The sequence below is a fragment of the Rhinatrema bivittatum genome, chromosome 10 (genome assembly GCF_901001135.1).
Source record: "Rhinatrema bivittatum chromosome 10, aRhiBiv1.1, whole genome shotgun sequence".
NCBI lineage: Eukaryota > Metazoa > Chordata > Amphibia > Gymnophiona > Rhinatrematidae > Rhinatrema > Rhinatrema bivittatum.
This window is the reverse complement of record NC_042624.1, coordinates 75,944,198-75,965,389: the sequence shown is the minus strand read 5'-3', so window position 1 is coordinate 75,965,389 and position 21,192 is coordinate 75,944,198. Positions and strand designations below refer to the sequence as shown.

Here is a 21,192-nt window from a genome sequence, read left to right as displayed (position 1 = left end):
AGAGAATTTGTGATTGGGATAAGAATTTGGATGTCGTCCGCATAGAGGTAATGTGTTAACTTTAGGTTAGCGAGTAGCTGGCAAAGCGGGAGGAGGTGGATGTTGAATAGGGTGGGAGACAGGGATGATCCCTGGGGGACACCCCGGTTGGAACTGATTGGGTGCAATACTATGTTGTTGATCCTAACCTTGAAGAACCTGTTTTCAAGGAAGGATTTGAACCAGTTGAGTGCCGTTCCCTTGATGCCGATGTCTGCTAGTCGTTCTAGTAAGATAGAGTGGTTCACGGTGTCGAAGGCCGCAGATAGATCTAGAAGGATGAGTAAATATGGTTGACTTTTTTCCAGATTTACGAGGAGTGTGTCCGAGAGAGATGTTAGTAGAGATTCTGTGTTTAGCGATTTGCGGAAGCCAAACTGAGAAGGGGCGAGAATGTTGAGATTACTTACCTGATAATCTCCTTTTCCTTAGTGTAGACAGATGGACTCAGAACAAGTGGGTATAGTGTGCTCATGCTAGCAGTTGGAGACGGATCTGACATCAGCACGGGTACATATACTCCCACAGGAAGTGAAGAAATTCAGTAATCTTCCTTGCAAAGCTGTTATGGATATATGAGTACTGACCGATCGATTAATTAAACAGGATTACCCGCTACAGTCAGGAAGTTGAGATGGTGTAGTGATCATGTGCCAGGTGTTGGTGAAGTGGCACAAACGACCACCTACGGGTACCGATGGTAGAGGATGTTGGCACATGCCCTCCAGCAAGGAGTTGAAATCCCGAAGCTGGCTGCGTCTTTGGAGGCCTTGATTGACGGGACTGACCCTTCTGGTAACACCTGGATGGGTGGCCACAAGTCGCAGGAGAATAATATCTACGCAGCTTGTAGGACGGCCTCTTAGAGGCAGAAGAAAAATCTGAAGGCACAGAAGAGAGCTGACGTAGCATTTCGTAGTGGTCCTTAAGCTGTGCTACAGTTTCTTGGATCTTGTCTCTGAAGAGATTATGCCCAGCACAGGGGAGGTCAGCCAACCGTTCCTGTACTTCTGACCTCAAATCGGAGAACTTCAGCCAGGCCCACCTCCGAGCACTAATCCCCGCTGCAGACATCCTAGAGGCCATATCAAATATATCATATGCAGCATGGACCTCATGCTTGCCAGCATCTAGGCCATTCTGGACCAGGGAGCTGAGTTGGTCTTGGAATTGCTCAAGCAAGGAGTCCGAAAAATCTTGGATTTTTTTTTTTTTTTTTTAAAGGTTCCTGGTGTACTGTGTTATATATAATTGATATGAAGCAATGCAGGAAATAAGCATTGATCCATGAAATATACGACGGCCAAAAGTATCTAGGAACCTTTGTTCCTTTCCTGGAGGTGTTGAGGAATGAGTCTTAGAACGACGTGCCTTCTTCTGGGCCGACTCCACCACCACAGTGATGGGAAAGCTGTGTTTTCTGGAATCCAGGGGCTGTCTGTACCAGGTAGGTAGCATCTGTTTTTTGATTTATCGGTGGTACAGAACCTGGACGCTCCCAGTTACGCTTGAGCAGGTCAAGGAGGACTTCATGGACAGGTATGGACATGATTTCCTTGGGTGCGTCTACAAACTGGAGCACCTCCAGCATTTTATGCCCGAGTCCTCTTCGGCCTGAAGTTAGAAAGGGATAGCCTCAGATATTTCCTTAATAAAACTTATAAAGAGCAGGTCTTCTGGAGGAGAACGTCTTCTCTCCTCAGGAGGAGACTGTTCTGAAGGGATATCATCTGAATCCTGAGAGGAATCATCTGTCCAAGTTTGGCAGGGCTGGTCCCCAGCTCTTATGGGATCTCCAGATGGTAGAAAAGGTGCTATATTCCAGTGGGATCAGGTCGGGGCATTGAAGGCATCGATGGTAGCACCGAATGAGGACCATGTGGCATCGATGGAAATCGGCACCGATGGATCCGGTGATCTCAGTGGAAGGACTCCAGACGGCCCCAGAATTGGCTCTGGCATCGGTGCATCTTCGTCCTCTGATAAAGGAATCGGAGTCGAAAGAGTAGGACATACCGGTGTCTTCGGACCCATTGGTGGAAGGGCACCGATCAACATGTCCAATCTATCCATCAACAGAACGAGTACCGTGGGTATCGGGTCGGTGACTGGAGCTGGAATCGGTGCCCGAGTCGATGGAGGTTGAAGACCTTGAAGTGCTTTAATGATGGCCTCTTGGACCATCCAGTCCAATTCCTCGTGGAAGCCTGGGGCTTGCAACCCCAGTCCCGGGGTAGGAGGCAGCGCTGGCATAGCCGGAGGGTCCACCGGCAGTCGCGGCTCCCTGCACGAATGAAGGTGGGGAACGCCTCTGTGACCCAGTCTCAGAGGATGGCAGCCTTCTTTGAATGGGATTTCTTCCTAGGAGGCTCTATCGACACAGATGCCGAGGATTTGCCAGGATCGGCGGACTGAGCCTTCCGATGACTATGCCGGTGCTTCTCTCGATGCTTGGCCCGGTCCTTCTCCGGCGCTGAAGAAGATGAGGTGGACGACTTCTGAGTAGCCATGGTCGGACAGCAAGCACCGGAGTTAGACTGCTGACGAGAGGTGGACGGTGCCGGCTCCGACGACGTCGAGGCCTTCGGAGTTGGTGGTTTCCCCTGGAAAAGAAACTCCATCTTTTCTGAGAAAGCCTTACAGCCTTTTGGCGTCATTTGGGCACACTTGGTACATGTAAGAATGTCATGGTCTGCCCCTAAACACAAACCCTATGCGGGTCTGTCCCCGGACAATGTCCATCACAATCTGGGCATTGACGAAAACCCGACACCATGGCTTCAACAAAAATTTAGCCGTGGATCGGTCGATGGCCAGTAGGGAATAGACTGCAATGGGAGGTAAAGCCTTACCTATATGTCTGCAGGTAAAGAATTGATAGGGGGACCCCAGATGGGGTAAAAGTTTTGAAACTTTGAAGAGAAATTCTGTGAGGAAAATTCCTGTCAGGAATATCAAGAGAGCTCCTTAACCCATGTGGCTATTGCTATGCGTGGGGGGGGGGGGGGGGGGGGGGGAAGACTGAAGGGGGACCCCTGCTGGATGCAGGGTTAGAGGCATGCTGGGCATGCCCAGTGGTGCCAGTCAAAGTTCTAGAAACTTTGACAAAAGTGTTCTGTGATTGGGCTCCATCCTGTCACCCCTGCTTGTCCTGTGAGAATGAGATAACCATTGTGTTGGTCAGCACCAACACAACTGCACACATTTTCAATTCCTCCTCGAAGATTGCCAATGCCAACACTGATTGGAAAGCAGGAATGGCAGCCATGTCCTCTTTGGAAGTGAGAGGATCAGGGGCTGATACTAGGACAGGTGGAGATTGTAGCAAACTCCTCGGGATCTTTGAGGATGAACTCTCCTCACCAAGGGGTTGTTTTGGGGGTTTCACGGCAAGTGCCAAACCTTCCCCATGCTCAGCACTGTGCATAGATGAGAAAAGATGCTGATACTTGGCTTCGGCCTTCCCCGGTGCAGAGGTCAAAGATGCCTTCTTCAACCTGGAGGAGCTGGATAATGGCTATCTCCAGGATCCCTTTTGGCCACCACACTGAGGGAGCCATCAGTATAGCTCTGTGGTCCTTTGATGTTGATGAATCAGTTTTCCAGTGGCAAAACAGATATTCCATCAAATCCAACCATGATCAGGTATTCTTTGGAGGTCATCTGTGCACATTTGCAGCAACACAGATATGCAATGTCCCAAAGCATAGGACACGTATCATAGGAATCTGTGACAGACACCAGTCCTCTTGCATTGAGGACATAGTTAGAATACCAAAAACACGTTGTCACAGAACAAAAAGGACGACAAACCTAACTCTATGGCGGCAGCCAGTGGGCCCAGAAGCACCACTGCCCGGAAAGGAACCAAAACCTACCTAGGGATGCTATTTGGGAAGTCCGCAGGACCACCGAGAACGAGGAAGTGAAAACTCCATGGGAACCAAGAAGAGAAAAATGCAAAAATTCTGACAGTAAGAACTTTAACAGTGACCATCAGGCTTTATGGAAAAAGACTGACTGAAAGGACCCCGCATAGAAATATGGTATAATGCATGCTGTGGGCATCCTCAGTGAGGCTCAGTCAAAGTTCTAGAAACTTTGACATAGGTTTTCCATGCAGAGTTCCATCAGATGATAAACCCATGTGTTAGGACTGACATCCTGCTTTGTTCTTTGAGAATTCTGGAGTTTTTTCCTGCCATTTCCTTGTCCTCCCTTAGTACCCCTTTTATCCCTCAGTCATCTAGCAGCCCAAATGACTCCCCTCAGAGGCTTTTGGCTTCAAATTTACTTGAAATGTTTTTATTAATTTGGACTTCATGCAAAGTTTCTTCTCAAATTCCCTCTTAACCAGTCTTACAATTACTTAATACCTAACTTGATTGTACTTATGTTCAATCTTATTTTCCTAATTTATTTTATTTATTTAATTTCTTTTAATATACCGATGCTCAAGACAGGTCTTATCGTAATGGTTTACAATGAACTAGGGGAGAACCAATTAACACAGCAGGCGTAAAAAAGTTAAAATAAAACAGGGAATGAAGAACTTGGTCATTGGAAAAGAGGGATAGGTAAAAACAGTGACAGAGAGCAGAGAGCCATTGATTAGATAACAGAGTATGTACATTAATTTCATGGTTCAGATATTAAAATGATCAGTTATTGGCAAAGAGGATAGTTGAATGAGCAGATTCTGGCAAGGCAGTTCCATAAGAGGGGGGGGGGGGGGGGGAGATGGGCGGAGCAGGAAGAAGAGGCTATCTTCAGCGATATGCTTGAGTGAATAGCCATGTTTTCAGTTTTTTTCTGAAGGAGAGCTGGCATTTTTCCTGGCGTAGATCAGGGGGGGGAGTGAGTTCCAGTGATGCGGTCCGGCTGTGGAGAGTGCTCGTTTTTTAATTGAGTTGTGTATAGAGGATTTGCTAGGGGGCATCTGGAGGGAGTCTCTGTAAGCGGATCTGATTGGCCTTGATGAAGAGTGGAGAACGAAAGGAATGGTAAGTTATAGAGATGATTGCTGATATATGGTTTTGTGAATGATGGTCAGTGTCTTGAAGAGAATTCTATAGTGGATGGGAAGCCAGTGTAGAGATTTTAAAATCGGAGTGATGTAGTCTCTGCGACGTGTATTTGTGAGGATCCTGGCTGCGGCATTTTGCAGCATCTGAAGTGGTTTAGTGTGGGAGGCAGGGAGACTGAGTAGTAGCGCGTTACAGTAATCGATCTTTGAGAACAATATGGCTTGAAGGACTGCGCGGTAATCATGAAAGTGTAGGAGAGGTCTGATCTGTTTTAGAACCTGTAGCTTGAAGAAGCCTTCTTTAGTGGTGGCGTTGATGAATTTTTTGAAGTTCAATCTAGAGTCCAGAGTGGTCCCTAGGTCTCTCACCTGGTTTGTTAGTGGTATAGTAGCTGTGCTGGCGACGGGGTTATAATTGTTAGGGGATAAAACCAGGAGTTCGGTTTTGGACGTATTGAGAACCAGATCGAGACTGGTGAGAAGGAGATTGATAGCGTGAAGGCAGCTGTTCCAAAAATTTAGAGTGTTGGAGATGGAGTCCTTGATGGGTTGCCTTTTTTTTTCCCCCACACAGAATGTGTTTTATCTAGCTGTCCAAGATTATATTTTTAAATACTCTTCCTATTGCAAACTTTTATCCTCTGCAACCATTCCTTTTAGTTTTTCTAATTTCCTCAATCTAGCAGTCTCTCTTTTTGAAGTTATGTTATTGCAGTAATTTTACTTAATGTACTCCTATCAGAGATGTCAAATTTGACTGTATGATTTTTATTGCTATTTGGCCCCATCACAGTAATCTTTATGCCACATCTTGCAAACTAATTTGAACAGAATTTTTTTTTTTCTAAAAAGGCCTGTTAACTGACTAAACTGGTTATCTTAACTACTGTCCTTTTATCCTTTTTCAAATTAAAGGACTCAGCTCATGAAGACTCGTTTTGTTACAAACACATAGCAAAAGTACTACTCAGCAGGGCCCCCAATTAAAATGTCCTCACTGATGAGATAATGCAGTTTTATTGATGAGAAAATACAGCACCTTAAGTAATTAGCAGCACTTTCTAAGCATGTTAAACCAAGTATGGCGAAAGAACTCACTGCTGCTCCTACAATGTATTTATGTGCACTCCACTATTAATTCTATATCATTTTAGAGATTAAAGATTGATTAACATACCTTCTGAAAGGAGGGCTTCTTTCAAATACAGAAGGACATCTGCAAATTTTCGGACATCATTCACCAGCTGCATGATATATTCTGGATCCACAATAGGACTATCATAGCAATCCGAACTGGAGCTGACACTGCTCAAGGAGTTGGTCTTGTTGCTGCGCCCCATTCCCCAGCTTCCTGAAGCAGAGATGGTGAAGAAGTTTGAGGTAGAGAATCGGGCTAATCCCAAAGCACGCTTATTACCTCCACCGTTCTGACGCAACATCCCAGCTGCTGCAGTGCTTATGAGATTCCTGAGCTGGCATTCAAAGTCACTTGATGTTCATATGACAAACAATATCACACCCTTTGAAAAGAACAAACAGCAGCATTAGAATAAAAATAAAACAAAAAAAGATTTAAACTTCAATTTGAAAATCTTGACAAAGTGAAAAAGCACATTAAACATTCTATAACATTCAGTGCAAAACTGGGTTAGAGGAATTTTTTTTTTTAATTTATCAGATCTCCATTGGTACACTCTGCAAGTTTTGCATTACAATTTCCCAACAAAGCAAGAAGCTTAGAACTAGATTACAAGTACCCTAATATCCTGAATACTTTTCCCTTAACCTGCATCAACTGCATCTCTTAACCATTCATTCTCTTGCAGGTTCACAATGGTCAAGATGGCAAGACCACCTAAAAAGTATGTCCAGTAAGACCATCTGTCATTTATAACATAAGAAATTGCCATACTGGGTCAGACCAAGGGTCCATTAAGCCCAGTATCCTGTTTCCAACAGTGGCCAATCCAGGCTTCAAGTACCCAAACACTAGTCAGTTATTTATCCTTTCCAAAATATGTGGACATCCCTTAAAATTAACCAGTAGATTTAAAACAAATCATAGAAAGTCTTCTTCACTCAGCACACAATCAAGCCATAGAATCTGTAGCCAGAGAACGTGGTCAAGGAGACTAACACAGAGGGGTTTACAAGAGGTTTGGATAATTTCCTGGAGGAAAGTCCATAAAACATTAGAAAGTTATTGCTTGGGAAAGTTATTACTATCCCTGGGAGCAATTAACAAGAAAAATCAACTTTGGGAGCTGCTGGGTACTTGGGATCCAGGCTACCCACTGTCAAAAGACAAGATTCTGGGCATTTATGTACTTCTGGCAGTTTCCAAGCCACCAAAGATGAATGGGCATGAAAACTCAGCTTCACTCAACACGGTTCCTCATCCAGAACAGAAATGAGGCATCTAATCAAGACAAATGTAAAACCCATGGAGAACACCAGCACCTTTCATGGAGGTAACTTCTTCATACAACAGCTACGAGTACTTCATGGGGCTAAGAAGTTTTCTGTCAACCAATATAAAGACCCTAGTTCTGCAGCGGCTACTGCATTTACAGATTTTCCCTTGATAATGCATGCTGGTGAAACATTTGGTACACAGTACCACAGCAATGACTTTATGTAGGCCCGGCACAACTGCATGTGCAAACTGTTCAATTGCATGGGTTACTGGCAGTGACTGTCAGCCAGGGCAGTGGCATCATGGAGAAGATGCTGCCGCACTGGAGCTGAGCCGCTGTGAATCAAGTTTCCATATTACCTGCATAGCCCAAAGTGGTGGAGCCAAGAAAGAGTAGGGTCCCAAAGAGTGAGAGAAAGTCAGTATCCTGGACAAGGGGAAGAAACGGTGTAGGTATCTACTGGATGTGCAGAGGAAGAAGCTGGAAAATGGAGCTATGCAAGGCCCTGAATCTAGCAGTTGGCGCTGCTCCTCCATGTTCCACACAGTTCAAGGATTTTTAGTTTGAACCATGACAGGCTCCACAGATGTAGAGTTTGGCACATTGCAAACAAATCATCACTGAACCATGCTGGAAGGTAAGAAGTGCACCAGCTATTACAGATCTTGTAGCATTACATGCACAGAGTCCCAACACAGAATCATAGAAAGGGAGAACTGGGGAGGGGGGAAATCAGACATAAGTGTTGGGAGGCATCAGATGTAGTGGCGCCAGAGATTGTGGGGGAGGGGAAAAAAGTGAGGTCTCAGATTTAAGTAAGGAGGAAAAATGAGTGCTCAGGGATTGGGGTAGAAGTGGGACTTTAAGGGGATATTGAGCACTGGAGAGAAGTGAATACTCAAGTAATGAGGAGAGGAAGAGGGGACAATGGGAGAGAATGGGAACTCAAATTAGCTGGGAGTAGTGTGTTGGGGCTGGGAGGGTATGAATATGAGCTATTGTGAGAGGTGTATAAGAGATGGGAGTCTTAAGGGTGGGGAGGAGAAAAATGCTGTGAATGAGAGAGGCAGTGGATAGGAGCTAGAGAGTGAGGGAGTTGAACGATATGGGTCTAGGAAGGGTGAGAAAAAATGGGGCTAAGGGGTTAGTGAAAGGGGGCAATAAGGGATAACAAGAAAAGGACTGTAGGCAGAGAAGAGTATTACTAACAGGGAAAGAGCTGGGGCTAGTAAGAAAAGGAGAGAGGAACAAATATGAGGGCTGGGGCAGGAGTGAGACAAAAGGGAAAGAGGACGGCTGAGTAGGAGGTGAGAAGGGCTAGGAAAAGGTAAGAATGATGGAAAGCCAATAGGTAAATGAGAGATAAAAAGACTGAGGGTTGAAATCTAGCTCTGAACACAGAGGCAAAGAAGAGAAAAATGGAGAATAGAAAAAAAATGGAGAAAAGACAAAAAGGAAAGATCAATGTTAGAGATGTAGGGGGAGAAGCTGAAGACCAAGAGATTATCTTTATTCCATTGGTTATCCTCTTTCTGAGATGCCTGCTATGTCCATATCTTCATTTAGGACCATATGTTCTGACATTTTTATTTTTATTTTTTTGCTGGCATTTGCACGCAATGGAGAAATTACTTACCTGAATTTCGTTTTCCTTAGTGTAGACAGATGGGGACTCAGAACCAATGGGTATAGTGTACTCCTGATAGCAGTTGGAGACGGATCAGATTTCAATCTGACGTCAGCCCTAGTACATATACCCCTGCAGAAAGTGCAGCTCTTTTGTATTCTCCTCGAAAAGCATTGTGGATATATGTAAGACTGAATAATTTGGATAACTTGGTTAACTTGACTAATTTGAACTGGTTGAATTGGCTATAGCTAGAGACCACCAGTGCCCTCAACTGAGAAACGTCGACACCCGGTAGGGTGGGTGTCCTAGATGAAGGAAGCATGGCTTACCCGTGAATCACTCGCTCCCGGGGATGTCCCCCGAGAATTCCATGAGTAACGGCAGCTGTGGATGGGATGCTGAGTCCATCTGTCTACACTAAGGAAAACAAAATTATCAGGTAAGTAATTTCTCTATTTCCTAGCACGTAGCAGATGGACTCAGAACCAATGGGATGTATAAAAGCTACTCCGGACCCGGGTGGGAGACTGCCTGTGATCCACTTAGTACTGCCCTTGCAAATGCTGTGTCCTCCCGAGCCTGAACATCCAGGCGGTAAAACCTGGAGAAGGTGTGGATGGAGGACCATGTCGCCGCCCTGCAGATCTCGGTGGGCGACAGCATCTTGGTTTCCGCCCAGGACACTGCCTGGGCTCTAGTAGAATGGGCCTTGACCTGTAAAGGGGGTGGTTCTCCTGCTTCTACGTAGGCCGCCTCGATGACTTCTTTGATCCAGCGAGGCCGCTTCCCCTTGCTTCTTCCCGCTGTGAAGGATGAATAGATGGTCCGTCTTTCGTACGGATTACGACCTTTCCAGGTATCGGACTAGGAGCCTGCTGACGTTGAGATGGCGTAGATGTCGAGCCTCTTTCGAATTCTTATGCTCATCTGGCGATGTTAGCGAGATGGTTTGGTTGAGATGGAAGTGAGACACCACTTTGGGAGGAATGACGGAACTGTGCATAACTGGATGGTTCCCAGGGTGAGTGAGGAATGGCTTCCACATGACAGTGCTTGTAGCTCGGATATACGACGAGCTGAACAGACTGCCAGCAGGAAGGCTGTCTTCAACGTTAATAGTCGGAGAGACAGGCCGCAGAGAGGTCTGAAGGAGGTTCCTGCTAGGAAATCTAGGACCAGGTTGAGGTTCCAAAGAGGCACTGGCCACTTTAGGGGTGGTCGGATGTGCTTGACTCCTTTCAGGAAGCGGGAGACATCCAGGTGAGAGGCTATGCTGCCGCTCTCGCTCTTGGTTCCGTAGCATGACAATGCGGCCACCTGTACCTTAATGGAGTTGAGGGACAATCCCTTCTGTAGGAATTCCAAAATCGCAGGAATTTTGACTGAGTGTGGTATGATGTCGTGGTCCTCGCACCAGGCTTTGAATACTCTCCAAATCCTTATGTATGTTAGGGGATGTGGAAAACGCGTGCTCGGAATAGGATGTCAATTACTACCCCCCGAGTATCCTCTCCTCCTTAGGCAAGTCCTCTCAATGGCCAGCCCGTAAGAGAGAATAGAGCTGGATCCTCGTGGAGGATTGGTCCCTGTTGGAGCAGGTCTCTGTGTGGAGGTAGCGGCAGGGGGGATCCCTGCCAGCAGTCTTCGCATGTCTGCGTACCACAGTCTTCTTGGCCAGTCCGGGGCCATTAGAAGGACTGGTCCCCTGTGGTGTTCTCTCTTGTGGATGATCGCGCCCAATAGGGGCCACGGCGGGAAGGCGTATAAGAGTCTCCTGTGGCCAGGTCTGTACCAGGGTATCGATTCCCTGGGCCTGGGGTTCCCGTCTGCGGTTGAAGAAACTGGGTCCTTGGGCGTTGGACCCGTTTGCCAGGAGGTCCATGGTTGGTGTTCCCCAATGGTTTACTATCAATTGGAATGCTGTGGTTGACAGTTTCCATTCTCCTGGATCTAGACTCTCTCTGCTGAGGTAGTCCGCCGCAACATTGTCTTTCCCGGCAATGTGGACGGCCGAGATCTCTTGAAGATTCGCTTCCGCCCATGACATTAGGAGGTCTATTTCCACAGATATCTGTTGGCTTACTCTGACCGCTTTGCCTCGGAATCTGTGACCGAACCTTAGGCAGGCTAGTTTGACTTCCTGGGCTTCTAGGCGACTGATGTTCCATCCTGACTCCTCTTCTTTGCATTGCCCTTGGGCAGTTAGCTCCTGGCAGTGTGCTCCCCATCCTCAGACTGGCATTCGGGGTGAGTAGGATCCAGGTTGGGGAGGACAGTCTCGTTCCCTGGCTCAGATGGGCTTCTTGTAGCCACCATCGTAGTTGGGCCCGAACTCTGTCCAGGAGCTGAAGCCGTACGATGTAGTTCTGGGACAGTGGATTCCATCGTGATAGTAGTGAGCGTTGTAGGAATCTCATGCCCATGGGACTACTTCCAGTGTGGATGCCATGAGGCCGAAAACTTGTAGGTAATCCCATGCTGTGGGGCGAAGTTCGCTCAACTGGGTCATCAGTTTTGATCGGCTTGTCGATGTCAGGATGACCTTGTCTTGTTTGGTGTCGAACCGGACTCCCAAGTATTCTAGAGATTGGGAAGGCTGCAGGCAGTTCTTGTTTGTGTTGACCACCCACCCGAGGCTCTCCAGTAGAGTTTTGACTGTTGGTTGCCTGGTGGCTTTCCTCTGGGGATTTCGCTCTAATCAGCTAATCGTCTAGATAAGGGTGCAGTCTTGATTCCTTCCTTCCTCAGTGTTGCTGCCACCACCACTATGATCTTGGTGAACGTCCGGGGTGCAGTGGCTAACCCGAAAGGTAGTGCCCGGAACTGGCAGTGACGGTCCAGGATCGAGAAGCGTAGAAAACGCTGATGCTCCTGATTGTTCGGAATGTGTAGGTAGGCTTCCGACGGATCCAGGGAGGTAAGAAACTCTCCCAGTTGTATCGCCCTTATTACCGAGTGTACGGTTTCCATGCGGAAGCGAGGAATCTTCAGGTGAAGGTTGACCGCCTTGAGGTCCAGGATAGGTCTGAACGTTCCTACCTTCTTGGGAACGATAAAATAGATGGAATAATGGCCAGTATTTATTTGTTGTGGAGGCACCTGTGTTATAGCCTCTAAAGCTAGTAATCTGGTCAGTGTAGCTTCCACTGCCATTCTCTTGGAAGGGTCGTGGCAGGGAGATTCCACAAACTTGTCCGGAGGGAGGTGGTGGAAACCCAGGTAATATAATATCCCTCTCTAATGATGGATAGGACCCACTTGTCCGAAGTTCTCTCGACCCATCTTTGGTAGAATAGGGCCAGTCTGCCCCCTATGGCTTCTTCCTTTGGATGGGTCAGCTGATTTCATTGTGGGGTGCGGCTGGGGCCTGGGCCCGAGCTGGCTCCCCTTTTATTGTGCTTGTTCCAAAAGGACTGGCTCCGGCCTGCAGGGCGGGCCACTTAATGAGCTTCGATATGGGTTGAAGCACTGTGATCCTCTGCCCCTGGAGGTCCAGGGGAAGGATCGCTGGTTTCTCTTATTCCTGTCCTCCGGTAGCCGCGGCAGTGGGAACTCGCCCATTTGTTGGCTAGTTTCTCTAGCTCACTTCCGAACCACAGTGTTCCCTTGAAAGGAGTCTCGTTTTGGAGGATGCGTCGGCTGACCAGTTTCGGAGTCAGATGGGGTGGATGAGACTCCTCTAGCTGCTGTGCGTACCAGATCTGAAGCTGCGTCTGCGAGGAATGATACAGCTGGTTCCAGGGCTTTCCCAGGAGTGTTGTTCCTGGTCTGTGCTAAGCAGGCGCGTGTCACCACGGCACAGCAGGCCGCGATCTGTAAAGACATAGCGGTGACGTCAAAGGACTGAGGATAGATTCAGACGTCTGTCTTGAGCATCCTTGAGTGCTGCTCCTCTCTCCATCGGGATAGTAGTGCGCTTCGAGACCGCGCAGACCATGGTATCCACTTTCGGACATGCCAGGAGATCTTTGGCAGCTGGGTCCAGAGGGTACGTGGCTGCCAGAGCCCGGCCCCCCCTTTGAACGTGGTTTCTGGGGCATCCCATTCCAGGTCAATTAGTTGCTGGATGGCTTGTAATAGTGGGAAATGGCGGAAGGTCTGATGGAGTCCCTCCAAAAGTGGGTTCGTCTTAGGTTCCCCCAAGGCACTTGTGCCCGGGATGGCAAGCTCTTTTAAGCTGTGTGACCAGGTCTGGAAGCTCGTCCTTGGTGAAGAAGTGTCCCATGGTTTGATGGGGTTCTGTCCCCGGAGGGAGGTCCCCTTCCTCCAGGGGTTTTAACTCATCTGAGATGTCCGTGTCCCCGAAGGTGGGGCTTCTGGGCGGTGGGATCACTTCCCTGGGCATAGAGGGTCCCGGCATGTTGAGGTCCTCTGGTGGATCCTGAGGCCGCATTATAGGAGGCCCCAGTTGCATGTGGACGAAGGTATGCAGACCTTTGAAGAATTCCACCCAGGAGATCGATGCTGGGTCTAGACTAGGGGGCACCATGTCCCTGGGGAGCCCCATTTGAGGGGGGGATCCTGCTGTGTAATGCTAGGTCCGGCGTACTGCTCGAGAGGCTGGGGTCCAGTACCAGCTGGGGAGGGTCATGAGTTGGGTCCCCTAGAGCCTCTTCACACTGTATACACAGGGCCGTGGCCTCCTCATGCTGTGCAGCTCTAATGTGGCATGCTGGACAAAGGCCCTGAGCTTTGAGTTTATTTTCCGGTGGTGCCATAGCTTGTGAGCGTACAATACAGTTGTGCGCTCCGGTGTGCGAAGTTGCGCGCGTAGGTTTGATGCGCGCACTGTTATGCGCACATGTCGAAATTATGCGTCCGGCACAGTAAGCGCGTGGCTAAGCACGTCGCTTGAGTGCCTGGTACTTGTGCGTGCGACATTGTGCGCACAAGGTATTTGTGCGACGGATCGAAACGGCAGACAGGGCGGCCAACAAAGCCAAAATGGTGACCACGCAGACAATATGGCGACCACCTCGGAGGGTCCTTGGATCTGACCAGGGTCTAGCCCTGCTAGGGCCGATCAACCCAGTGACACTGGTTCCGGCTGGCGACCTGTGCGTCTCCTCGAACTTCGGAGACTTTTTGCAGCCCAAGGAGCAAAAAGCCCTCTCACCTGTTCGCAAGCATTCTTGGAAAAAGCGTTGGCAGTATAATAGCTGGGTTAACAGAAAGTAGACACCACTTTAGGAAGAAACATAGGGCGAGCATACAAATCAACTGTTGTGAAAAACTGCAGGTACAATACAGTAAAAGTGAAACCAGAGCTTGTAATTCATTACTCTAACAGCAACGAGAAACTTTTTAGGTGAGAAATTTCAAATTGAACAACTCGAAAAGAACTAAGGAAGGTTTCACAAGTTAAGACCAAAGTTTGAAGTTCCAAGGCACATGACTTTGAATGCCATAAAGCTTTCATGAACTCAGATACAAAAAGGATGGAAAGAGATCAAATCTTATTACATTGGCCCCATAATGCTTTATGCAAGAAATCTAAATGAGATTCTTTGGCTCAGACATGGAATCCACACATGACAACCCCAGCATCTGCAGTGTATGGGATATCCAAGCCGGCAATTCATCTCTACGAAAGAAACAACATTGCGCTATACAGCTCCAACCCAAGAGGAATTCACTATCCTCCAGTAAGTACGGTTCCCCTTCATCACCCATGCCACCTGGGTCCCTATCAGCATGACCCGCAACAGGTATAGACGTACTCAGGCACTTACCCGCAACACCAGGTGTGTGGGAATCCAGTTTGTGATCCTGAATTATTAGTTCTTCCACACGGCGACTGAGCAAAGCCTGAAAGCGGACCCTAGCCAAAAGGCTGCTCAACCCGCCAAGCTGTTTCATGGCAGAACTGCATGTAGAAAAGCGTGCAAGCACCACTGAGGTCCATACAAAAACCAGGGGGGGGGTCTGTCCTGTGCCCACCAAATTGCCTTCCCATGCTGAAGAATCAGTTAGGTGTGCCCCAAAATCAGGAAAAACCTCTGACAGGTCCCCTTCTCACATCATGCTGGGAAGGGCGAGCTCAATAAAATTAGCCGGCAATAACTCTCCCTGAGCCTCCAAGCAGCACTGACAAGTTATGGGGAATGCCAGACTGAGATGCCTGAATATAGCAAGCAGCACAAAAGGTAAACATCCACTAGTAGCCTGCTCCGAAAACATTTGACAATTGTGTGCCCAGCTGCGCACCTGTACAAGCGAGCCTGGACAGGGCGCCCAAAAACGAGCTCTGACCAATAAGCACATACTACAGATGCCCAAAATATAGGCGCCCAATACGTGGTCCAGGTAGGTGCCCACCTAGGCATCCACCTGAACGCACAATCGTGAACTATTAGATATTGTGTCACAGAGAACTTGTGCATAGAAAAGTGTGCAAATGCCTCCACAAGGCCTAGCCAAAAGGCTGCTCAACCCAAGCTGCCACAATGCCCCAAACTCCCTCAGAGGCAGGAATGGACGTTGGCTCGGCAAACAAAGGCTCGGATGCAAGAAGAGGAATGGAAACCTCACTCCTTTTCTTTTCCTTTTTTATTTTTGTAAACTCTTTATCTGATCTCAGCCCGTCTCGGTCAAGTAGAGTCCATCTCCAAGTGCAGGGGGGAGAGGGCAAAGGCCTTCACCGCCACGCTCTGCTTCTTGCACCCGCTAGCCTCTACAGCTAAGTCCACACCGGAAAACCAGCTACAGGACTGAGGGAGGGATCCTCAGATATCATCTCAAGAAAACTTGACTGAGGGAGGGACCATAAGGTATCACCTCAGGAGAGCACAGCAAATTAATTTCCTTTTCTCCTTTTATTTTTTTTTATTTTATTTTTTTTTAAAGCAATCCCCATTAGGGAGATGCACATCTACCATCTACTGGAGATGGAGAATACTGGCAGGCTGATGTCAGTGCAGGGGTATATATACCGTGACATCAGCTTTGCTCCATCTTCATCTGCTGGTAGAGGTGCATAATCCAGTGGTGTGGCTTAACCTGTCTGAAAGCAAAGAAAAGTACTTTTTCACTTGGCACAAAATCAACCTGTGAATCTGTTGCCAGAGGACATGATCATGGCAACTCTACTCCTGGTGGAATTCTGCACACAAAATAAACTTAAAATTCTTCAAAATTCTGCATACTTTATATCAGGTCAAAACAATAATATAATATAGTCTAAGTAATTAATGTAAAATGTAATACAGAAAAAAAAGTTATAGCAAATGTTGCTTACCTGTAACAGGTGTTCTCATAGGACAGCAGGATGTTAGGCCTCACATATGGGTGACATCACAGGATGGAGCCCAATCACAGAACTTTGACTGGCCCCTACTGGGCATGCCCAGCATAGCACTAACCCTGCAGCCAGCAGGGGTCCCCCTTCAGTCTTGTTAAAAAGCTACAGGTAGTGCCAAAAATAAAATAATAAAACGTTACAAACCCAACACCACAGGGCGGTGGGCGGGTTTCGTGAGGACTAACATCCTGCTGTTCTGTGAGAACACCTGTTACAGGTAAGCAACATTTGCTTTCTCACAGGACAAGCAGGATGGTAGTCCTCACATATGGGTGAGTACCGAGCTGAGGATGTCAGAGTATGTACCAAATGTACCCAGGCGTGCAAGGCACTAGGCCTGGGATAAAATTTGGCAGAGGGCATCCTGAACCCCATCTGGCAGGCGGAAGGGTGTTGGTACATCACGTTGTAAATAGGTTGCGCAAGGCAGACTAGCCGAAGATGGAATCTTGTCTTCCGGCTTTGTCCAAGCAATAGTGGGCTGTAAAGGTATGGAGAGAACTTCAGGTGGCAGCCCTGCAAATGTCAGGAAGCGGCACCGATCGTAGGTGTGCTACTGAAGTTACCATGGCCCTCACAGTGTGTGCTTTAACACGGTCTTGAAGCAGAATGCCTACTTGCTAATAGCAAAAGGATATGCAGTCCGCTAACCAGGAGGAGAGAGTCTGCTTCCCACAGGCTGCCCCAATTTGATAGGATGGAAAGAGACAAACAATTGAGTGCTTTTCCTGTGGGCAGCTGTACGGTCTAGGTAGAATGCTAGAGCCCGTTTGCAGTCAAAGGTTTGCAGAGCCTGCTCTCCTAGGTTGGAATGGGGCCTGGGAAAAAAGGTAGGTAGAATAATGGATTGATTGAGATGAAACTCCGAAACTACCTTAGGTAAGACTTTAGGGTGAATGCGGAGTACTGCCCGGTCCTGCAGAAGTTTAGTGTAAGGTAGATAGGTAACTAGAGCCTGTAATTCACTAACTCTGCGAGCGGAAGTGATTGCCAAAAGGAAAATCACTTTCCATGTGAGATATCGAAGGTCACAGGATTGAAGAGGCTCGAATGGTGGTTTCATGAGCCGACCCAAAACTAGGTTGAGGTCCCAAGAAGGGGCTGGAAGACGCAGAGGAGGCTTAAGGTGAAGCAAGCCTTTCAAAAAAAAAAAAATGTTACAAGGGGTTGTACTGAAATAGGAACATCCCCAACACCTTTATGGAAGGCGGCAACCACACTGACATGCATTCTGATGGAGGACGTTTTTAGACCTGACTGACAAGTGCCAGAGATAGTCCAGAAACTACGTGATTGGACATGTAAAGGGGAGAAGAGCACCATGACGTAAACCTGCTCCATTTGTAAGAAAACGATTTTCTCGTGGAAGGCTTCCGTGAAGCAATCAAGACACGGGAAACTGGTTCAGAAAGGTTAAGTGGCTGAAGGATTAACCTTTCAACATCCATGCCGTCAGGGACAAGGCTTGAAGACTGGGGTGGCGTAGGCACCCGTCGTTTTGAGTGATTAGAAGCAGGTCCTTTCCCAAGGGAATATGAGAACATAAGAACATAAGAAAATGCCATACTGGGTCAGACCAAGGGTCCATCAAGCCCAGCATCCTGTTTCCAACAGTGGCCAATCCAGGCCATAAGAACCTGGCAAGAACCCAAAAACTAAGTCTATTCCATGTTACCATTGCTAATGGCAGTGGCTATTCTCTAAGTGAACTTAATAGCATGTAATGGACTTCTCCTCCAAGAACTTATCCAATCCTTTTTTAAACACAGCTATACTAACTGTACTAACCACATCCTTTGGCAACAAATTCCAGAGTTTAATTGTGCATTGAGTAAAAAAGAACTTTCTCCGATTAGTTTTAAATGTGCCACATGCTAACTTCATGGCGTGCCCCCTAGTCTATTATCCGAAAGAGTAAATAACAGATTCACATCTACCCGTTCTAGACCTTTCATGATTTTAAACACCTCTATCATATCCCCCCTCAGCCGTCTCTTCACCAAGCTGAAAAGTCCTAACCTCTTTAGTCTTTCCTCATAGGTGAGCTGTTCCATTCCCCTTATTTTGGTAGCCCTTCTCTGTACCTTCTCCATCGCAATTATATTTTTTTTGAGATGCGGCGACCAGAACTGTACACAGGTTTCAAGGTGCTGTCTCAACATGGAGCGATACAGAGGCATTATGACATTTTCTATTTTATTCACCATTCCCTTTCTAATAATGCCCAACATTCTGTTTGCTTTTTTGACTGCCGCAGCACACTGAACTGACGATTTCAATGTGTTTTCCAATATGACAACTAGATCTCTTTCTTTGGTTGTAGCACCTAATATGGAACCTAACATTGTGTAACTATAGCATGGGTTATTTTTCCCTATATGCATCACCTTGCACTTATCCACATTAAATTTCATCTGCCATTTGGATGCCCAATTTTCCAGTCTCACAAGGTCTTCCTGCAATTTATCATGGTTCCCTTGTCCTGACGTAACTTCACGAGAGTCTTTGAGAGAAATGGAAGTGGAGGGAATGCACTCTTTTCTGGGCAGATTCGACAACCACAGATTGGTGATCCAATTGAGGTTTGCAAAAACCTGGAGCTGACTGAACGAGACAGGTGGAGTCAGCTTTCCTGTGGACTGGAGCCACAGAGCCAGGATGTTCCCAGTTCTTTTTGAGGATATCTAGAAGAACCTGGTGGATAGGGATGGAGGTTATTTCCTTGGGAGCATCCAGGAATTGTAACAGCTCCATCATTTGATGCCTGTCATCTTGTTCAGTCTGCAATTGGAAGGGTACCAATTCAGACATCTCCTTCACAAAATTTATGAAGGAAAGGACCTCTGGAGGAGAATGCTTTCTACTTTCAGTAGGTGACGGTGGTGAAGGCAAATCATCGGTGTCTGGTGAAGAATCATCAGTCCAGGTGTCGTAGGATCAGCACCTGCTCCTGTAGGAACCAGAGGAGGACAGGGTGGTGGGATCCCTGAAGGTCCTAGTCGAGGCTCCGAAGGACTTGAAGGAATAACTGGAGGCACCGATGAAGGCATCGATGGGTGGATCTGTGGCACCGGACAAGTTGGCATCGACAACTGAGGCATTGGCAGAACTCCCGAAGGAGGGATGTGGAACGGTGTTTCTCCTCCTGATGACAATGCAAGCGGGGAGGGCACCGGAGCCAATCGGTAGAAAAGCAGCCATAGGCGCTTCCATCCTCGAGAGCAGCGGTGCCAACGCTGCTGGAATCGGGTCAGTGGTCGGTTCTACAATCGGTACCGGTGTTGGAGGAATCTGGAGGAGTCGATGCATCGCTTTGTCGATGGCCGCCTGAACCATCCGGTCCAGTTCTTCTCTGAGACCTGGAGCAAGCAGCCCCAGCTCCGGAACAAAAGGAGGCAGAGGCATAGCCGGAGGGACCACCGTTAAAGGTGGATTCGCAGCTCCCGATACCCTGTCGGGTGAGGGTTGCCTCGATGACCCGGTCGCCGAAAAGGTCGGTGCCTTTTCTGGGCGGCGTTTCTTCGACGGCAGCTCGGACGATGGCGAGGTCGATGATTTCGCTCCCTCGATGGTCCGAGACTTTCGATGTCGATGTTTGTCTCTATGATCCCCTCGGTCCTGAGGGGGAATAAAGGGTGACAAAGGCCGAGAAGTCATCGATGCCGGTTCTGACGTCGATACAATGGACTGCGTCGGGGTTTGAGCACGGAAGAGAAGCTCCATCTTCTCCATTCTAGCCTTGCGACCTTTTGTTGTCATAAGGGCACATCGTGCTCACTTCCGAGACAAATTACACAGACTTTGTGAGGGTCTGTGATGGACATGGTGCGATTACAGTCCGGGCACCGGTGGAACCCCGACACCATGGCCATGAAAAAATTGAGCTGTGGTATGATCGACGGCCAGTAGGCCGCGAGGGCCAAACTCAACGGAAAACGGGTAAAAAACTTACCGGAGTACCGCGGCTTGAAAAAAGTTGAAGGAGGGACCCCTGTGGGGTATGTTAAATTTTAGTAATTCCGTGAGGAAAATTCCTGTCAGGAATCTCTGCAAAGCTCCTTAACCGCGTAGCTACTGCTGCGCGGAAAAAAGAAGACTGAATGGGGACCCCTGTTGGCTGCAGGGTTAGTGCCATGCTGGGCATGCCCAGTAGGGGCCAGTCAAAGTTTTGGAAACTTTGACAGAAGTGTTCCATGATTAGGCTCCATCCTGTGATGTCACCCATATGTGAGGACTACCATCCTGCTTGTCCTGTGAGAATACTTAAAATGCAGCGCTTTAAATATTTTGAGCTGAATTTCCCTAGAAGTTCACTATAAGAGTTCTTCCACCCTCTCTCCCTACCCCCCTGGCCAGTCTCCTTTCACTTTGCCCTCTCATGCCCCAACTCTTCCACCTGCCACTATTTCTCCCCTCCCGCTCTAAGCTTAATCCTTCCGCTCTTATCTCTACTCACAGAGTTTGACCACTCTCTCAATACTGCCCCTCACATAGGCTCCCCTTGCTCACCAGGCTCCCCCCTCTCTCTCGCCCACACCCACCCTCACACGCACCTACCCTACACATAGGCTCCCCCTCTCTCACACCCACACGCATCCCTTCACACAGGCTCTTACACATGCACACAACTTCATACAGGCTCCATCTCACAAACAAGCATCCTCACTTACACACAATCCTTTTTCACACACACCAACTCCAAATGAAACAGACCCTGTGTGCTGTGAGCGGCGTCTAGCCCGCTGGCAGCACGCCAGGGCCTTCCAAATCCTGCGCTCCA

At 48.0% G+C, this 21,192-nt stretch overlaps 1 protein-coding gene across 1 annotated transcript in view; it reads right to left on the bottom strand.

Annotated features, from left to right (window-relative positions):
- Positions 1 to 21,192, bottom strand: part of ARHGAP29 (Rho GTPase activating protein 29) — a 291,858-nt gene that overhangs the window by 257,931 nt on the left and 12,735 nt on the right. The window contains 1 exon segment of the mRNA XM_029617439.1: positions 6,243 to 6,585. Coding sequence (XP_029473299.1) covers positions 6,243 to 6,504 — 262 coding nt within the window. The 5' untranslated portion in view covers positions 6,505 to 6,585.